Below are 20,138 nucleotides of genomic sequence, written 5' to 3'. Positions count from 1 at the left end.
AGTTAGACATGGCCTGGGCCAATACTGGCCAAAAACCTTTCTAAGTTATTCTAAGTTATATATCTATATATATATATATATATATATATATATATATAATATATATATTATATATATATATATCTACATCTATATATCTACATCTATATATATATATCTATATATATATCTCTATATCTATCTATATATATATACTATATATATATCTATATCTATATCTATATATATATCTATATCTCTCTCTCTCTCTAATATATATATCTATATCTATCTCTCTCTCTATATATATATATCTATATCTATATCTATATATATATATATATATATATAAAGTTAATCCAAACAAGAAAACAAAAAGACAACAACACAAGGATGTGGAACAAATAAAGTATTATTGGACGCTCAGGAAAGAAGGGAAGAAGGAGGGTTTGACGTTTCGAGCGGAGCTCTTCGTCGGAAACATAGGAGTAAAGAAAGATCCCGAGACGGGAGGACAGAGGAAAAAAAATTGCAGGTAGTATTCACGAGGTCACATACTAAAAAGACGGAAGTGGTAAAAATGGAGGAAAATGTTTTTAAAAACAAGAGAGCTGAATCAAAGAAGGAATGGTAAAAAAGGTGTGCGAGATGACAAGGGTGTGTGTGTGAGTGTGTGCGTGTGTGTATGGTGGACAATGGCTAGTAGCAGGCAGTAGTAGAATTAAGGAGTGATGTGGGGGCGTACCCTAGCAAGTCAGGAAGGCAGGTCAGAAACAGGGAGGTATGTGTGTGTGCGTGTATATGTATCGTGTGTGTGTTTTGTTGTAGTATGTGTGTGTGTACGTGTGCGTTATTTTGTGTGTATGGCAAGTAACTGTGCTTAACTTAGTGTATGTGTGTGTGCTTGTACGTGCGTGTGTGTGTATATATACGTATGTATAATTGTGTGCGTGTATGTATGTGTGTGCGTGTATGTATGTGTATGCGTGTATGTATGGTTGTGTGCCGTATGGGATGTATGTGTGGGTTCATTTGTGTGTGCGTGTGTATGTATGTGCGTTTGTATGTGTGTGCGTGTATGTGTGCGTTTGTATGTGTGTGTAAGCGTAAATGGATGTATATGCGTGTATCCATGGGGTTGTGAGTTTCTTTTTGCGCGCGTGTGTGCGTATGTGTGCGCATGTTTTGGTGTGCGTATGTATGTGTGTGCCTGTGCTTATATGTGTGTTTATATGTTTATATGTGTGTATATATATGCATGCAAGGACACACTTCGCAACTGAAAGATTGATGGAAAAGACTCTCGCGGTGCCGGGCGCATGCGAATCTACAGGCGCACACGCACATGCCCAGACGTACGCCCGAAATAAAGTCAGACCCCACATGCGTGCATGCATGTATGTATGTGTGCGTGCACGCGCGCGCATGCATGTGTGTGCATGCGAGTGTGTATGTAGGTATGTGTGTGTGTATGTATGTGTGAGTGTGTATGTGTATGTTTGTGTGTGTGTATGTATGTATGTGTGTATGAATGAAAGTATGAATGTATGTATGTATGTGTGTGTACGTATATCTATATATATATATATATATATATATATATATATATATATATATATATATATATATATATCTTTTAAATTCATTTATGGGGAACATTTTGAATATGCAAATAAGACTGCTATCCCATTAAGCTGGCTACAACCTAATAATGCCAACTGGCAATACCAGTTCTTTTGGGTCCCACCTAGCTATGCTGATATAATGTAGAATGAGTATAGTAATAAATTTCACCCGAAGAAATGAATGAAAGAACATGACATAACTGTTTTGCTTTGAACGTGTAATGTTTGGTCAACCCATTTATTAAACATAATTCAACAAATGGACAATCAGACAAACAAAAGAAAGAAAAGAAGGAAGTAGGAAGAAGAAAGAAAAATAAATACCCACCTACCTACCCAATATACTATGTCAGTTTAAACACTTGTTAGACACGTCCAGCCTAATGACGCACCACCACATCAACAACCATGGTAATGATGATGACGATGATGATGATGATGACAATGGAAATTAGGTTTGCCTTTCGTCTTTCAGTGAGTCAATAAAATAACATACCAGTCATGTACTGGTGTTGATATACTTGACTAACACCCTCCTCTCAAAATTCAAGGCATTGTGCCTATGGCAGAATCAAATATTGTGGTGAGATGGTAGAACTGTTAGCACATTGGACAAAATGCTTAGCAGCTTCTGTCCATCTTTACATTCTGAGTTCAAATTCCACCAAAGTCAATTTTGCCTTTCATCCTTTTGAGGGTCAGTAAAATAGGCACCAATTGTGCACTGGGGTCGATGAAGTCGACTTACTCCTCCCCCTAAAATTGCTGGCCCTGGGCCAAAATTTAAAACCATTATTATCACTGCTATTACTACTACTAATATCACCAACACCACTACTAACATTTTCATAACCAACTTCAAAGGTATTTCTAACACCAACCACCATTTAACAACAACAACAACAGTATTGTTATTATTGTTGACAAAAACAAAGATAACCTTATTTTTGCCGATATTGTCATTATGGCATTGACAACAATGATATTTGTTATCATTATTATTGACTCAAATAAAGATTGCAAAAGGTTATGGATATACCAAGAAAGCACCATGTGTTTTATAAGCATGTGTTGTAGATTGTTGTTATTGTCATTCTTAATTTAGATCTGTTTTTTTTCTTTTTCCCCACGTCAACATCAAGTAAAAAGCAACTGTGTTGACGTCACATTAACCCTTTCGTTATCAACCCAGCTGAAACCGGCTCTGGCTCTGAGTACAAATGTCTTGTTTTCATAAGTTCTGAATTAAAATCTTCCACCAAACCTTAGTCACAATCTATGTTCCTAACACTAGCTGAATGATGATGATGATGATCATCATCGTTTAATGTCCGTTTTCTGCGCTAGCACGGGTTGGACGGATAACTAAGTTAAACCGTCTAACCCATGCCAGCATGGAAAATGGACGTTAAACGATGATGATGATAATGATATAATATTTGTGTGTGTCTTTGTGTTTGTTCCCAACCATTGCTCGACAATCAGTGATGTTGGCAAAAAGAGATTAATAGAATAAGTACAAGGTCTATAAAAAAAAAGACCTGGGGGTCAATTTGTTCAACTAAACCCTTCAAGACAGTGTCCCTAATATGGGCACAGTCCAGTGATTGAAACAAGTAAAAGATGAAAGACACACACATATATATATATATATACTGACCCCACCTCCATTCTTCCCAGCATCCCTCTATCTTCCCCAACTCCAGATTCATTGGTATCACCCTACCCAATTTTTATATTTGCAGACTGCTTCCCCAACCCCTCATCTACTTCCCATTCAATCTTGCACTCCCCACCAGTCTACCTCACTTCTATTCATTTTATGCTTTGAGGGGGCCACTTGGATACCACATCTTCCTTATCTATCTTTTCTCAGCCCCTACTGACCATTCTCTCCCTCCCCAACTATATGTGAAGATCTTCTACAAGAAGCCTATCACATACTTTCATTTCTCATCCTCTAGCTTAAGGCTAACTGTCCCCCTCTTTAGGATTCCCATCTTCATTGTACATCCTGTTAACCAGGATTTTTGTATGGAGTGCTAACAGGTATTTGCCTGGATTTTTTCAGTCCCTACTTCCTATCACAACACACACACACACATGGCAAGTTTCCATGAAGGGGCATAACTGAGTGGTTAGAGTGTTGCACTCAAGATCACAAGATATGGATTCAATTCCAGATCCGAGTGGTGCATTATACCATCTCACATTACTCTGCAATTATTTCGACACCTGACAAATGGTACGCAATGCAACTCTTCAGGCAATGTTGATTTGATGGAGAAAGTGAGCCAATGTATGTGTTATACATTTGATCATTATAAACAAATAATTTGTGTAGATTGCTAAGCAGAAAATTGCAGAACAGTCTTTCTTGGACTACAAGAGGATACCATCATAAGTTTCCAACAACTGAATTTTGCTCACAGGCCTAAGGTTCAACACAGCAAGATTGAACCCAGAACCGTTTCATTGTCAAATTACAACTTACCTTCTTTATGCTTGTCTTTGACGCAGGGTAAGACAAGATGTCGTGAAAGAATTGGTGGACTGGCTATATCGGCAATATCCAAAAAGCCGCAGATTTCTAATTTGGAACCAATTTTGGCATCGATAATGTCAAAGTCTTTTACTCTGAAGTGAGAAGATAAAGAAATGGTGACATGAAAGATAGCTTTTAAAGTGGGTTCAAGGAAGTAGACTGAAATTTTTTAAATGTTGGTAAAAATTGGTTATTTTTAAAAATAAAACTATTCTTTTGTCAAAACTAATTTAGAACAGAATATAGAATACATTTATGTATTTCAGTCAAATGTGAGTGCAAGAACACATGAAAGAGAATCAGACAACTGGAGTAATATGTAAGAGAGATAGATTAAAATTTTTTCGTTACTAACAAGTAAAGATGTCCACGCTGTAAAATGGTTGGCATTTGGAAGGGCATCCAGCTGTAAAAACCCTGCTAAAACTGACTTTGGTTGTGTTCATGTCATGTAAAAAAGCACTCAGTCCATTCTGTTAGTGGCTGGTGTTAGGAAGAGGATCCAGCCATAAAAATTATGCCAGAACAGACACACAAGTCTGGTGCAGTCTTCTGCTTGGCCAGCTCCTATAAAACTGTCCAACCCATGCCAGCATGGAAGGCGGATGTTAAATGATGATGATGAACAAGAGTTCTGCCAGTCACTTGTACAGCACGTTGAAAAAACCAGCCAAACTTTATTTCCTTCAATCCATATCCTAGCAAGGAATGTACTATAAAACATAGTCCACACACACTACGTTTGAATAAAACAGATGAGATGGTCATGGTTGGAATAGCTTGGGTATTAGGGAGTCTCTCCAGGTCAACCCACTACTTCTCTGCACTAAGGAGTCACAGGTCTGGTATTATGAACAAATAGTTAGAATGATGTATAAAAGAATAACAAAATGGATTCTTCAAGCTGAGCCAACCAGCAAGAGACCCAGGGGTAGACCAAGAATGATTATGGTTGGATAATATCCTTAGTCTCAGTTGGTCACACTTTGCAATCCAGGTGGAAAGTGTAATGACTGTTGCTTCTGATAGGTCTCTATGGGGGAGGTGCTGAGGACTCTACCCATAATACCCTTCCATGGGGCTGTATATGTATTCTTTTATTTGCTTCAGTCATTTGACTGAGACCATGCTGGGGTACCACCTTGAACGGTTTTAGTCGAACAAATCGACCCTAGGACTTTCTTTTAAAGCCTAGTATCCATTCTATCATCCCTTCTTTGCTGAACTGCTAAGTTACAGGGATGCAAACACACAAACACCAGTTGTCAAGCAGTGGTGGGGTACAAACACACACACATAGATATATACATATATGACAGGCTTCTTTCAGTTTCCATCTACCAAATCCACTCACAAGGCTTTGGTTGGCTTGAAGCTATAGCAGAAGACACTTTCCCAAAGTTTCATGTAGTGGGACTGAACCTGGAACCATGTGGTTGGGAAGCAAACTTCTTATCACACAGCCACTTTTCTATATATATTGTGTTTGTGCCTCAAGGGTGAGCTTGGAAGAGCAGGAAAGTAACAAGGCAATGGGAAACCACTATTATATTTTTTTCAAGAAAACTCATGAACCTTCAGCATAAGGGTCCACAACTACCAACAGCTGTAAAACTGTCAAGGATGAGAGAGAGAGAGAGAGAGAAAGAGAGAGAGCTATGGTCATATATTTTTTCCATAAGGAAGATGAGGAAGGGCAGGGAGTTCTTAGACTAGAGACCTGAGCCAAATGCTTGTAACAGAGTGTACTCTACTAACAGGAATTCAAGATCAGAAACAGTTCCTCTGATGGGCTTCCTCACAGTTTCCATCTACCAAACTTCCCTCATGCAGAGGTACTGAACCCAAAACCGTAAGAAGAGAATTACTGTTCTGTTTAGTTCATTAGATTGATTAAGCCATAATGGAAAAGGCCATGCTGGAACACTGCTTTTATGTATGTATATAAAGAGACGTGTGTTATTTAAAACCAAAAAAAAAAAAAAAATAGAGGTAGAATGAAAGGAAAGTCAAAGACCGAGGGGCAGCCAAAACAAGCGAAAACAGAGTTAAAGAAAGAGGAACATACACTGCTATGAAGAAACAGCCATGGATGGATGGACGGATGAACTGATAGATAGAGATACAGAAATAGATAGACTGAGTATTTGACACTGTAACTAATTAAATGGTAGGTACAGAAGATAACAACATCAGGTGAACAATAGCAGATAAGAAGAAGAAGCATTTGTCATTTTGTTTCTTTGTTATTTACTGATTTTATGTTCATTATAATCCTTGTTTTGATATTTGCTATATGTTGAACATATTTTTAAAAAATGTTGAGGAAAGGCCAAAGTGTCAGCAGGAGTGTTAAGTGGTCTCCATAAGTCAAACATATGATTAGGTAAAGTTAGTCAAGCAAGGAAGAGCAGTGTTGATGTGTTTAGCAAACTATCCCATATTGGTATAGAGCCCAATCTAAATATATACAGGACAATGTCCTAATGATAAACCGGTAAACACGGTCTGGTTTACATTCTTGCAACAGAATGGCATCTATTAAAGACATTAAAAAAAAAATAGGCAGGAATTTTGTTGTTGAACCCCAAGTCATTCTGACTGAACAGATATATGCAGACAGGCATTCCAGTTATGACAATCCTGTCGTTCCCTCTTCACCCTCTCTCTCTTTTGTGTTTTTGTCAATTTTGTCAAGACACAGTCTACCATGGACAACTATGAGATTTTTTCCTCTTTAAGATGTTAGGATATGATTAAATGTGATGTAGGTTTGTTAGTGTCAGAAGTAGACGGAGATTTTTTTCTGCAGTCTTTGTTGTAAACCAAAGCAGTCCGTAAGCTGTTGTGTGTGATAACATGCAGTGTCTATTGTCTGGTTATGAAACCAATCCTAAAAATGGACATTGAAGTTTGAAGTTCACTATAAACATAATCTATTGTTCGTTGAACTCAAAATATCTTGCTTCAAGTACTTCGACAAGGTCCTTGAGTCAAAGTGGTTCAATAGCTCCATTTTAGTGCAGAGTGGTTTGTTGGCAGCTCTGATAAGCCATTTCTAGATAGAAAGTAATAGTGAGCTGTATTAGTTCCAGATCTGTTGGGCCTTTTCTAGGGTCCATGCATGCACACAGACCTGAGTGTGTGTGTGTGTGTGTGTGTGTGTGTGTGTTCTTATGAGAGGGATATACATAAAAGTGTGTGTGTGTGAATGTTTGTATACAGACATATAAATGTGTATTAAATTTTTATCCAAAATAATACTTTTTTAAATTTGGAAAATTTGTTCAAACCCCACCCCACCACTTTCTATTACCAAGTGGTGAACTACATCAACTTAGCAAGAATATGAAATCAAATAACTCTTTACTATAAGTAAAAGCTTCAAACATACTTTATATCACTATCATCATCATCATTTAATGTCCACGTTCCATTCTGACACGGGTTAGATGTCTTGACTGGAACTGGTAAGTCAGAGAGCCACACCAGGCTGCAGTCAGAATTTTGCTTGGTTTCTATGGTCGAATACCCTTCCTAACAACAACCACTGTGAGAGCTTAGTGGGTGCTTGCTACATATCACCAGCATGGGTGCTTTTACATGTCACCTACACCGGCCACAACTATGATTTTGCTTGGCTTGGCGAGTATTCTCAAACACAGCAAGTTGCCAAAGGTCACAAACACTTGTCATCGTCTCCACGAGACCCCACATGCTTCACCACTTCGTCCCATGTCTTTCTGGGTCTACCTCTTCCACAGGTTCCCTCCACAGTTAGAAATCAGCACTTCTTTATGCAGCTGTCCTCATCCATATGCATCACATGGCCATGCCAGCACAGATGCCTCTCTTGCACACCATGCCTCTTATGGCCAATTTTTCTCTCAAGATGTTTACACTCAGTTTTACATGCACACTGCACATCCAGTGGAGCATACTAGATTAACTTCTTTCGATCCTTCGCATGTCTTCTACCATCACAGACCATGTCTCACTACTGTGTAGCATGGCTGCCCCCCCCCCCATACACAGTTCGTGGCCGTTGCCAGCCTCGCCTGGCCCCCGTGCTGCTGGCACGTAAAAAGCACCATCCATCCGTGGCCGTTTTGCCAGCCCCATCTGGCACCTGTGCGGGTGGCACGTAAAAAGCACCCACTACACTCACGGAGTGGTTGGCATTAGGAAGGGCATCCAGCCGTAGAAACTCTGCCAGATCAGACTGGGCCTGACGAAGCCTTCCAGCTTCACAGACCCCAGTTGAACCATCCAACCCATGCTAGCATGGAAAGCGGACACTAAATGAAGATGATGATGATACATTCAAAATTAACCATTCTGACAAAAGATAAAGTAAGCAAAACAGTAGTAATGTAACATAGAAATATGGCACCTGTGCCGGTGGCATGTAAAAAGCACCCATTACACTCACGGAGTGGTTGGCGTTAGGAAGGGCATCCAGCCATAGATACACTGCCAGATCAGACTGGGCCTGGTGCAGCCTTCTGGCTTCCCGGACCCCATTTGAACCGTCCAACCCATGCTAGCATGGAAAGCGGATGCTAAATGATGATGATGATGAAGAGAAGAGCTGAACCTGAAGTGTCTGAGAGAAATTCTAATAAGAGCCACAGGTTACAATACATCAGTGGAAAGATCTTTAAGAAAGCCCAAATGTACCAAGAGCTTTTTAACATCTATCATGTCCCAAACGAAACTTGTTGATTTAGCAAAACTGAATATTGACTCAAACATTGAAAGAGAAATTAATTGATAGTTTTCTGGGAAATTTCACAGATATATGTGTATATAATAAAATCAATAACCTAGTTATATGCACAAGCATGTCGTGTGTGTGTGTGTGTGTGTACACGTGTTTGTGTGTGTATATATATATATATGTATATATAGTGGAAATTTACAGATAAACAAAAGACGAAGATAGGTTTATAAACAACAAGCAGGTGTATTAATCTGATGCTCGGAAAGGTGAGTAGGTCCTTTACGTTTTGAGCCTACACACTTCAACAAGGAACATGAGGAAATAAAGAGAGAGAGAATAAAATAAGTTGTGGCCAAGTCAGTAATGAGGATGCTAGAATAAGAATAGCCTGAGCAAAGGTCAGAGAGCTCCTACCTCTGCTGGTAACAAAGGGCCTCTTATTCAGAGTGAAAGACAGACTGCATGATGCTTGTGTGCAAACAATCATGCTACACAGCAGTGAAACATGGGTTGTGACTGCTGAAGACATGCATGGGCTTGAAAGAAATGAAGCTAGTATGCTCTGCTGGATGTGTAATGTCTGTGCATACATGACAGAGTGTGAGCGCCTGAGAGAAAAGTTGGAGATATGAGACATCAGATGTGGTGTGCAAGAGAGACGACTGTGATGGTATGGTCATGTGATGCATATGGATGAGGACAGTTATGTGAAGAAGTGTCACACTCTAACAGTGGAGGGAACCTATAGAAGAGGTAGACCCAGGAAGACATGGGATGAGGTGGTGAAGTACAACTTTTGAATGGAGGCAATGACAAGCGACTGAGACCTTTGGAGATATGCTGTGCTTGAGAAGACCCAGCAAGCCAAGTGAGACCATAGTTGTGGCCGGTGCCAGTGTTGTATAACTGGCCCATTTAAAAACACCCTTTAAGTGTAGGGCAATATGCTGTGCTTGTGAAGACCTGTTGAACTGAGTGAAATTTTAAGTCATGGCCAATGCCAGTGCCACCTGACTAACCCCCATGCTGGTGGCACGTAAAAAGCGCCCACTACACTCTTGGAGTGGTTGGCATTAGAAAGGGCATCCAGTTATAGAAACTTTGCCAAATCAGATTGGAACCTGGTACAGCCTCCTGGATTGCCAGTCCTCAGTCAAACTTTCCAACTCATGCCAGCATGGAAAATGGATGTTAAATGACGATGACAATGATATATATATGTGTGTGTGTGTGTGTCTGTGTTCATGTTTGTCCTCCACAACCACCACTTAACAAGAGCTGGTTTGTTTACATCCACTTCACTTATGAAGTTAACAAAAGAGGCTGTTTGAACAAGTACCATGCTTTCAAAAATAAGTGCCAAGGTCAATTCTTTCAACTTATCTGATCATTCTGGTGCACACAATATAAAGCATTTACGAAATTTAGTTGTAATCATAATCAGATAGTCTGAGAATAGTTATTAATGTTCAATTATGCATTCATAACCAGATACCAAAAGCAGGCCTTAGTCATATACATATTATAACCATATTTTATCTATATCAAAGGACGAAAGACCTAAAACTGTATTTCAACTCACACCGTTATCATCATTCATTTAATGACCACATTAAACTGCCAATAAGCAAATGCACACATACATATACACACACATGTATGTATATGCATATATGAGTATAAATGTGTGTGCACATGTGTCTCCTTGTTTTGACATCACACAACAGTTGTAAATGAGTGTCAAGCTTCCGTGAAAACATGTCCAGCTTTGAGGACTATTGCTTCAATTGAAAAGAGGTGAAGTTTGATGACAGGCAGGGTAGCTGGCTGTAGAAAATCTGCCTCAATGAATGCCATCTGACCTATACGATCATGGAAAAGTGGGCATTAAAATGATAAAACAGTGATGTGTTATAATTTAGTTCTAAATATATTGCTGAATTTTAATATACAGATACTTTATATATCAACCAAAGTTATGTACCGACATATATGAAAGAGAAATATATAGTCACTATCAAGATAGTAGAAGATAGAGTACAAATACAAACAGGCAACAGAATGGACAAGAAAACATAAAAAGCAAAAAACATATAGGTTATAAGGCATTGTAATGGATTAAGGGTTGTTTTGTGCATCTTTTCTCCATCTTACACTGTAAAGTGGCAGTTGTTAGAAAGGGCATCCATGCCAAATCAGACTGGGGTCTGGTGGAGCTCCCTAGCTTGCCAGCTCTAGTCAAACTGTCCAACTCATACCAGCACAGATAATGGACATCAAATAATGATGATGATGATGATGATAATGGACTTCAATACAAATCTGCTCAGAGTTCAGTATATTTAAAGCAGAGCATTTTCCAGCCACCATGATCAGCTGCAGGATCTGTGAGGTCATAGTTTTGTTTGATGTGATACACCTTCTGATTTTGCTTCATAAAGTCTTTATATCACTTCAGACTGGCCATAGAAGACTACTTTAAGAATAAGATTTCTTTTTTTTTTTCTGCATCTGAGCCATGTGACTACACCAGTGAAGTTGATGTCTTGTTAGGCAATGCCTACACACCACTGACTAAACAGCAAGATAGGAGTTCTGTATTTTCTTACCATGAAGACGGAAACTAATTTTTATTTGCCAAACATATTTTCCAGCATACATGTCGAATTTTTCAGACCTAAAATTTACAGCCATGAAGGTGGGTTGACTTATACACCAAGATAAATTTGGAGGAACAAAATTATGAGTAAAATGCAGCAGGACTTGATAAGACAGTGATGATGTTTCAATGTTTACAGTACATGTTTACACTGTATACCACATTGAATTGTATGCTGGAAAACATGGTATAATACAGGATCCATAATTTTGTCTCATACAATAACAAAATTAGTACCGTAAACTGGGCATATAATCTTTTCTACTTTAGGCACAAAGCTTAAAATTTTTGATGAGGGGGGGGGGGTAAGTTGATTAGATTGACCCCAGTTTGCAACTAGTATTTAATTTATTGACCCCGAAAGGATGAAAGGCGAAGTTGGCCTCGACGGAATTTGAACTCAGAATGTAAAGACAGACAAAATACTGCTAAGCATTTCGCCTGGTGTGCTAATGGTTCTGCCAGCTCGCCACCTATAGAGTACCATAAACTGGGCATATAATAAAGTAGAAATATGTGGTACACATCATAAAAGATACATATCTCGAGAGACTGAAAACTTTAAAATTTCAATCCCTATATCAATGTAGCAGTATGCCTTCTGAAGGTTCACACCAAAAATAAACTAACTACAAATACACAGAGATGAGAACAAATGCACACAATTAAATTCAGAAACTAAGACAAAATATACAGGCAAATATTTAACAGAATTAAACAGAACACAGAATATATATTTTAAGAAACTTTGAACTTCAATATTTATTTGCCTATGCATTTAATTCCCCATTTAAATCTTAACCCATATTTTTCAAAACTCCCCACTAATAGTAAAAGGATTATTAAAATTTGTCTGATTTGTGGGAGGAATGACCGGGTTAATTGTTTTGGACAGGACCTAGGAGAGACATAGTTGGAATGAGGAGAAGAAAAGACAGAGTCGAGGTTTTGTGTAAGCCTGGGCGGAGGATGTGGGTATGCAGCCAGCTAGTCCAGAAGAGCAGTGGCTGTTGTAGTAGCATAGAGGAGGCAAGGAGGAGTCAGTGAGCCTTTGGTGACACGTGGTTGAGATGATGAGATAATGACAAACAGGTGTCTTCCTCTCAGTTGAGCCCTTGACAGAGAAGCTATATGGCTAAAGCCAGAATAATAACAGCTGTTGTAGCAGTATATAACAGAGAGAGAGAGAGAGAGAGAGAGAAAGAGAGAGAACAATGTATCTGTGAATCAATGGCTGTAATGTGCTGATGATTGAATCTTATGTAAATGTAAACAGTCACAGATGTTTGTATGGTGTAGCATAGCGCTGTCCAGGATATGTGAGCAGTACTTTAATGTGTATCATACATACAAACAGAGCTTTCCTTCCTTACATTTTAGTTCAGTATAATCAATATCAGGAGACATTTTGAATGACCTAAATAAACACAGGTAAAACAGATGTTCAACAAAAAGATAATTTAACTATGTCAAGGACATCAAAACAAACAGAATTATAATAAAACATTAAATGTATTTCTCCTGCTGTTTTCTTGTCTCTCCGCAGTGTATTGATAAAACCCATCAAAACATAGTACGAAATACCATAAGTTATTTCAGCTTTTCATGTTCTGAGTTCAAATCTTGCTGAGGTCAACTTAGCCATTCATCCTTTCAGGATCAGAAAAAATAAAGTAGCAGTCATGTATTAGGGTCAATGCAACCAACAAACCCTCTCCTGGCCTTGTACTTAAATCATTAATAATAATATAGGCAAGCATGGCTGTGTGGTAAGAAGCTTGCTTCCCAGCCACATGGTTCTGGGTTCAATCCCACTGCGAGGCACCTTGGGCAAGTGTCTTCTACTATAGCCTCAGGCCAACCAAAGCCTTGTGAGTGGATTTGGTAAGCAGAAAATGAAAGAAGCCTGTGGTATATATATGTGTGTGTGTGTGTGTGTGTCTGTTTGTCCAGCAACTAGCTTGATAACCAATGTTGGTATATTTACTTCCCCATAACTTAGTGGCTCAGCAAAAGAGACTGATAGAATAAGTACAAGGCTTACAAAGAATAAGTCTGGGAGTCGATTTCTTTGACTAAAACCCTTTAAGGCAGTGCTCCAGCATGGCTGAAGTCATATGGCTGAAACAAGTAAAAGAAAAAATCTCATCATCATCATTGCTTTAATATTCATTTTTCCATGCTTGCATGTGTCAGACAGATCCTTTGGGGTGGACTTTCTATGACCAGATGCCCTTCCTGTTGCCAACCCTCACCTGTTTCCAAGTAAGGTTATATATCCCTAAGGCCAGACACGTTTCCATGGAAGATTGGAAACAAAGGACACCACTTGCATAAGGGGGATGCTTGTTTACAATTATCACGAAATATCAAGACAAGGAAACACTAACACACATCATCATCATCATCATCGTTTAACGTCCGTTCTCCATGCTAGCATGGGTTGGACGGTTCGACCGGGGATCTGGGAAGCCAGAAGGCTGCACCAGGCTCCGGTCTTATCTGGCAATGTTTCTACAGCTGGATGCCCTTCCTAATGCCAACCACTCCGTGAGTGTAGTGGGTGCTTTTTACGTGCCACCTGCACTGGTGCCAGGCGAGGCTGGCATTGGCCACGGTCGGATTGGTGCATTTTACGTGCCACCTGCACGGAAGCCAGTCGAGGCGGCACTGGCTTCGGCCACGATTCAGGTGGTGCTTTTTACGTGCCACCGACACGGAACTTACAGTATTTGTTCCAGCTCTTTACATTTTGAGTTCAAATCCTGCCAAGATGATGATGATGATGATGATGATGATTATTATTAAGGTGGCAAGCTGGCAGAATTGTTCGCATACTGGACAGAATGGTGTTAAGCATTTTCTCGGTCTTTACATACTGAGTTCTAATGCTGCCAAGCTCAGCTTTGCCTTCAATCCTTTTGGGGGTCAATAAAACCAGTTGAGCACTGGGAGTGATGTAACTGACATACCCACTCATCTGAAATTGCTAGCCCTGTGCCAAAATTTGAAACCATTATTACCTCCACCTTAGTAAAAGTGGCAGTCTGTGGATGAAATATCTCAAGAACCACAGGATGAATTTGGATGAAACTTTCAGGGATGTTTGGTCTCATGACTGGCACGAACTGATTAGATTTTGGGATCAATCTGGTACCAGACAAGGATTCTGGATTATTTTTCCTGTTTTTTAACTTAATTTTTGAGAGCGGCCAGGTTCATTTTTAGTGTTCTCGTTCTTGAGAATAGTCAAGTTTATTTCATATATTCACATTTTAAAAAATCAACTCTAGCTAACCGTTGAGAGGAAGTTTGGTAATGCCTTGGTGGAGGCTTGCACTCTCTGAGTGCTCTTGTTGTTATTATTATTATTATTGAAGGTGGCGAGCTGGCAGAATTGTTAGCACACTGGACAAAATGCTTAGCAGTATTTCATCTATCACTGCATACTAAGTTCAAATTCCCCTGAGGTTGACTTTGCCTTTCATCCTTTCAGGGTCAATGAAATAAATAACACTCAAGTGCTGGGGTCGATGTAATCAACTAGTACCCTCCCCCAAATTTCAGGCCTTGTGCCTATAGTCGAAAGGATTATTAATATTATTATTATTATAAAGGCAGTGAGCTGGCAGAATCATTAGCCGCATCTCTTCAGGGTTTTTACATTTTTCTATTCAAATCTCACCATGGCTGACTTTCATCCTTTCGTGTTTGATAAAATAAAGTACCAGCCGAGCATTGGGAGTCAATGTAATCAACTCCCCGCCACTTTCCCTGCTAAAAATTTCCGGGTCTTATGCCAAAATTTGACACTATTATTATCATCATATTAAAAGTTCTATTGCTACAGACTGCAACTTTGGATTCACTTACATCACATCTGTAATAAAATAACAACGAAGCTAAAACTCAACCGATTTCATTCAAATTTTACACATACGCTACTTAGGGTCCATGAGTGGAGGCGCAATGGCCCAGTGGTTAGGGCAGCGGACTCGCGGTCATAGGATCACGGTTTCGATTCCCAGACCGGGCGTTGTGAGTGTTTATTGAGCGAAAACACCTAAAGCTCCACGAGGCTCCGGCAGGGATGGTGGTGATCCCTGCTGTACTCTTTCACCACAACTTTCTCTCACTCTTACTTCCTGTTTCTGTTGTACCTGTATTTCTAAGGGCCGGCCTTGTCACTCTCTGTGTCACGCTGAATATCCCCGAGAACTACGTTAAGGGTACACGTGTCTGTGGAGTGCTCAGCCACTTACACGTTAATTTCACGAGCAGGCTGTTCCGTTGATTCGGATCAACCGGAACCCTCGTCGTCGTAACCGACGGAGTGCTTCCATCCATCCAGGGTCCATGAATCGTCATGGGCCAAAGAAATTTTCAACTTCTTGTCTAACGTGAGCCGGGAGCAATCTCTTACACTATTTAAATATTACATGTCCAAAGTGACACCATAACATCTCTATTGTAATGTGAGATACTTTCACTATTAATAGTGAAACTATATATACTTTCACTATTACTATCATCATATTAAAAGTTCTGTTCCTACAGACTGCAACTTTGGATTCACTTATATCACATGTGTAATAAAATAACAACAAAAACAAAGAAAAAAAATTAAATCCGTTAGTTGCTCTTATGACCTCCACTCAAACGTTGTAGAACTATTTAGATTCTTGCTTCCTGTTGGAATATGTAAATATTACAAGGCAGAGCTGAAAACTGACCCAATTTACCCGCTATCTGTTTCTCTCTCTCTCTAAACATAAATTGACTGCATTCTTTGTGAACTTATTCTCAAACTGTTTCCTTTCCTTAATTGCCAACTAATTCTCTATAATTAAGTCATAATTACAACGTAATTATGTATGAGTTTCGCAGAACCCGTGATGGGTGATGGTTACTGGCAGAATTATTCTACACAAGTGGTGTCTTTATTCACTATTGTCAACATTGTTGCTGCTCTCACTGCCACCCCTGCTACCATTACCATTAATGTCACCAGAATCAGCATCAGCATCATTGTCACATAACAAAAACCCACTTAAGGCATTAAATACACAAGACATTTAATTTGAAAAATGACTACACAGTCACTTGACATGCTTATAATAGCAACCAGACTTCCTTTAAATCATACCACTCTGCGAAAAAAAAAACAGGAGTCCTTTTGATCACAGATCTTGTTTAATCAAAATGAATCACAGGAAACACCAACACAAGGAAATGAAAAATACAATGAAAGACAATGAAGACACGGAAGGGGACAGGGTTTGTTGCAGCAGCAAATCGGAACCATGACAGTCGCTGCCTCTACATGTATAACCACCTCTAGACAACCCAGGCACATCTACAACACTACTGTAACACTATCCGAGTGCATAAACTCTCCACATTCAGTCTGGACAAACCAAATTTTACCTCACACACACACACACACACATATATGCAGGTGTGGCTGTGGTGAGAAGTTTGCTTCGCAACCACATGGTTCCAGGTTCAGTCCCACAGCATGGTGCTTTGGGCACGTGTCTTTTACTAGAGCTTTGGGCAACCAAAGCCTTGTGAGTGGATTTGGTTGGCAGAAACTGAAAGAAGCCTGTCATATATTTGTGTATGCATTATACATACATACATACATACATGTATATATAAAAGTGAGAATGTGCGTTTGTCTGTCTGTATGTGTGCATCACAAAAACTCAACCGATTTCATTCAAATTTTACACATACGCTACTTAGGGTCCATGAAGTGTCATGGGCTAAAGAAATAATCAACTTCTTGCCTAACACGAGCCGGGAGCAATCTCTTATACTATTTCAATATTACGTGTCAAAAGTGACACCATAACATCTCTACTCTAATGTGAGATACTTTCACTATTAATGCTGAAACTATTAGAAGTGAAACTTATCTCACTTATACACACAAACACACACTCACATGCATGTGTATATGTGAATATACATCTGCACATATACAGGGGTTGAACAAAATAATGGAAAAACCTAGCATCAAAGCCTCATAATTTTGAAATATTTATAAAACCATCAAAAGTTTGTTTATTTATGTATATATTTATTTATTTATGTATACATGATGTATGAGCCAATGAGGGAGAGCTCTAGACTTGGTAGAAACAGCAGCCAAATCTCCTTCAAAACACCCTACCGTCTTAATCTAACAATTCTGCCTATTATATAGTTGGAATGAGAAACTGTTACTAAAGATTAAGATTATTAACCCCAAACCTGGATGGTGTTAAGTAGTGGAGATGTTTGGTGATTGTATGTGGTGGTTACTTTTGACTGTTTCTTCTCAATAAGGATAATTGATTGATAATGAATCTTAACACAATATACATACAACTTCAAGTGGAATTGGACATTATAAGAAAGACAGAGAGAGGAAAGAAGATAGATAGCATAGTGACGGTTCTGGATGACTCTCATCCTGTACTCCCCTTGTTGCTAGTGAAATGGTATGTACCAGCTTTCTCAACAAACATGTTGCTTTCAATGGTGGAACAAACAGGACAAAAAGATTACAAAAATAGCAATTCTCACTTTCAAACTAACAATTTTGAAAATCTTTTTAGATTATGGAGCACCCTGCTTTTTCATGTATCTATGTTTAAAATTTTAGCATGATCAGATGACCAATACATGAGTTATAAGTGCACAAACATCAGACAGAACGGATTTTATAGATTAGATATATACAAATATACATATGCACAAATACACACACACACACAAATATGGAGTTTGGAAGAGCATCCAGCTGCACAAATCCTGCTGAAACAGTTACAGAAAAAAGTCTGGTACAGGCTTCCACCTGTCTGGCTTTTGTCAAACTGTCCCACCTACGCCAGCATGGACAGTGGATGTTAAATGACGGCGATGATGATGATGATACACAAATACATATGCATACAAATATGTATGATATATATACAAATACATATATATATAAATACACATACACACAGATAGATTTTGTGGTATCATTGGAGCATTATTATGTCAATAAATAAACCCATACAGTAGTTCTATTATTCTTTAATTGCTTTACTACTTAATCAACTAATCAATTATTTGGTTAGTCAATCAATTAGTTAGGTTTGTCCAAGTCCTTTTCGTTGCCATTCACAACCTTTTCTTAAACAAAAATAAAGGACACACACTCACTCACACACACACACCCACAAATAGGCACAGCAGTGGCTGTGTGGTAAGTAGCTTGCTTTATTGAGAATGGCCGGTTCTAGATATCTGGTCATTCTTGAGGGATGCCCAACCCACCAAGTGTCACCTGTGCCTGGAACCAGGCCACATTAAAAAGAACTGTCCTCAGGACCAAAGTAAGGTCCTGGAGCAGTTAATAAAAGTAGTGGCTCCCACTCCCCCATTGGAGGGAGAGATGGAGGCAGTTGAGGATGTGGAGACCTCCTTGAAAAAAGGAAAGAAAAGAAAGAAGGTGGGCAACAATGGTTGCCCACCGAACGACCCTAAAGCTGCGGGAGGGGAGGAAGATCCTCCAGATAAAGTAGAGGTACCACAGCCTCCCGTAGCAAAGGGGAGAAAAAGAAAATAGAAAAAGAAAGGGATATTGCTGGCGGTTGATGGTACACTGCCAGCATGCCCTGAAACTTTGTCGGTGGAGAGTGTGTCACCGACAGAGGAAACTGTGGCCCCTTCCAGAGTGACGAGAGATAATTTTGTTATCTTCTTCCATAAGGGAGGAGCAATACAGAGCTTCTTAAGGAAGCTAGAGGGCCGGAAGGAGGAGCCCATGCCCTGGACTGAAGACCTGGATTGGCCTCCGCAGATGACTATGGAAGTCAGATCAGAAGTCTACATGTTCAGGGTGTTGGACTCCTTCCAGAAGGAACAGTTTAGGTTCGCCTTCTGGGTCCCTGACCTGGAGCTGGAGCATTGCCTACGGGAGGCATACAGCCTGGTCAGGGAGGAAGGATAAAGAGGCTTTAGTGCCTAAACGTTCATTGTATGTTATTGTTTGTAAGAGGCTCAGCGCCTCAATTTGTAATGGACTATTAAGTCCAGTAATTGTAAGAACTGAGGTAAGAGGTTTAGTACCACGTTTTGTTTTTTGAAGAACAATGTTTTAGAGAAGCAGAAGATCGGTGGGCGTCTTTTGCTCCTCTCATTAATATCATAATTTCGTTTATCATTTCATCTCATTAATGTAATGTCCAGCCCGCAGCTACATCTGTGTAATGCTCTTGTGGCAAATTATATGAATACAAGTAGCTTGCTTACCAACCACATAGTCCTGGGTTCAGTCCCACTGCGGGGCACTTTGGGCAAGTGTCTTGGGCTAACCAAAGCCTTATGAGTGAATTTGGTAGATGGAAACTGAAAGAAGCCTGTAGTATGTGTGTGTGTGTTTGTGTGTTTTGTGTACCCCCCCCCCTCAACATCGCTTGACAACTGATGTTGGTGTGCTGAACTGCAACTTAGCAGTTCAGCAAAACAGACCGATAGAATAAGTACGAGGTCTACAAAGAATAAATCCTGGGGTCGATTTGCTTGACTAATGGCTCCAGTCAAATGACTGAAACAATTAAAAGAAATAAA

General features: G+C 39.4%; 1 protein-coding gene across 1 annotated transcript in view; it reads right to left on the bottom strand.

Moving 5' to 3' along the window:
• Positions 1–20,138, bottom strand: part of LOC115220361 (integrator complex subunit 14) — a 132,388-nt gene that overhangs the window by 90,666 nt on the left and 21,584 nt on the right. The window contains exon 5 of the mRNA XM_029790471.2: positions 4,099–4,241. Coding sequence (XP_029646331.1) covers positions 4,099–4,241 — 143 coding nt within the window. The remainder of the gene's footprint in view (positions 1–4,098; positions 4,242–20,138) is intronic.

This window comes from Octopus sinensis, linkage group LG16 (assembly GCF_006345805.1).
Source record: "Octopus sinensis linkage group LG16, ASM634580v1, whole genome shotgun sequence".
NCBI lineage: Eukaryota > Metazoa > Mollusca > Cephalopoda > Octopoda > Octopodidae > Octopus > Octopus sinensis.
Note: the sequence above shows the minus strand (reverse complement) of the source record. Positions and strands in the feature narration are given on the sequence as shown.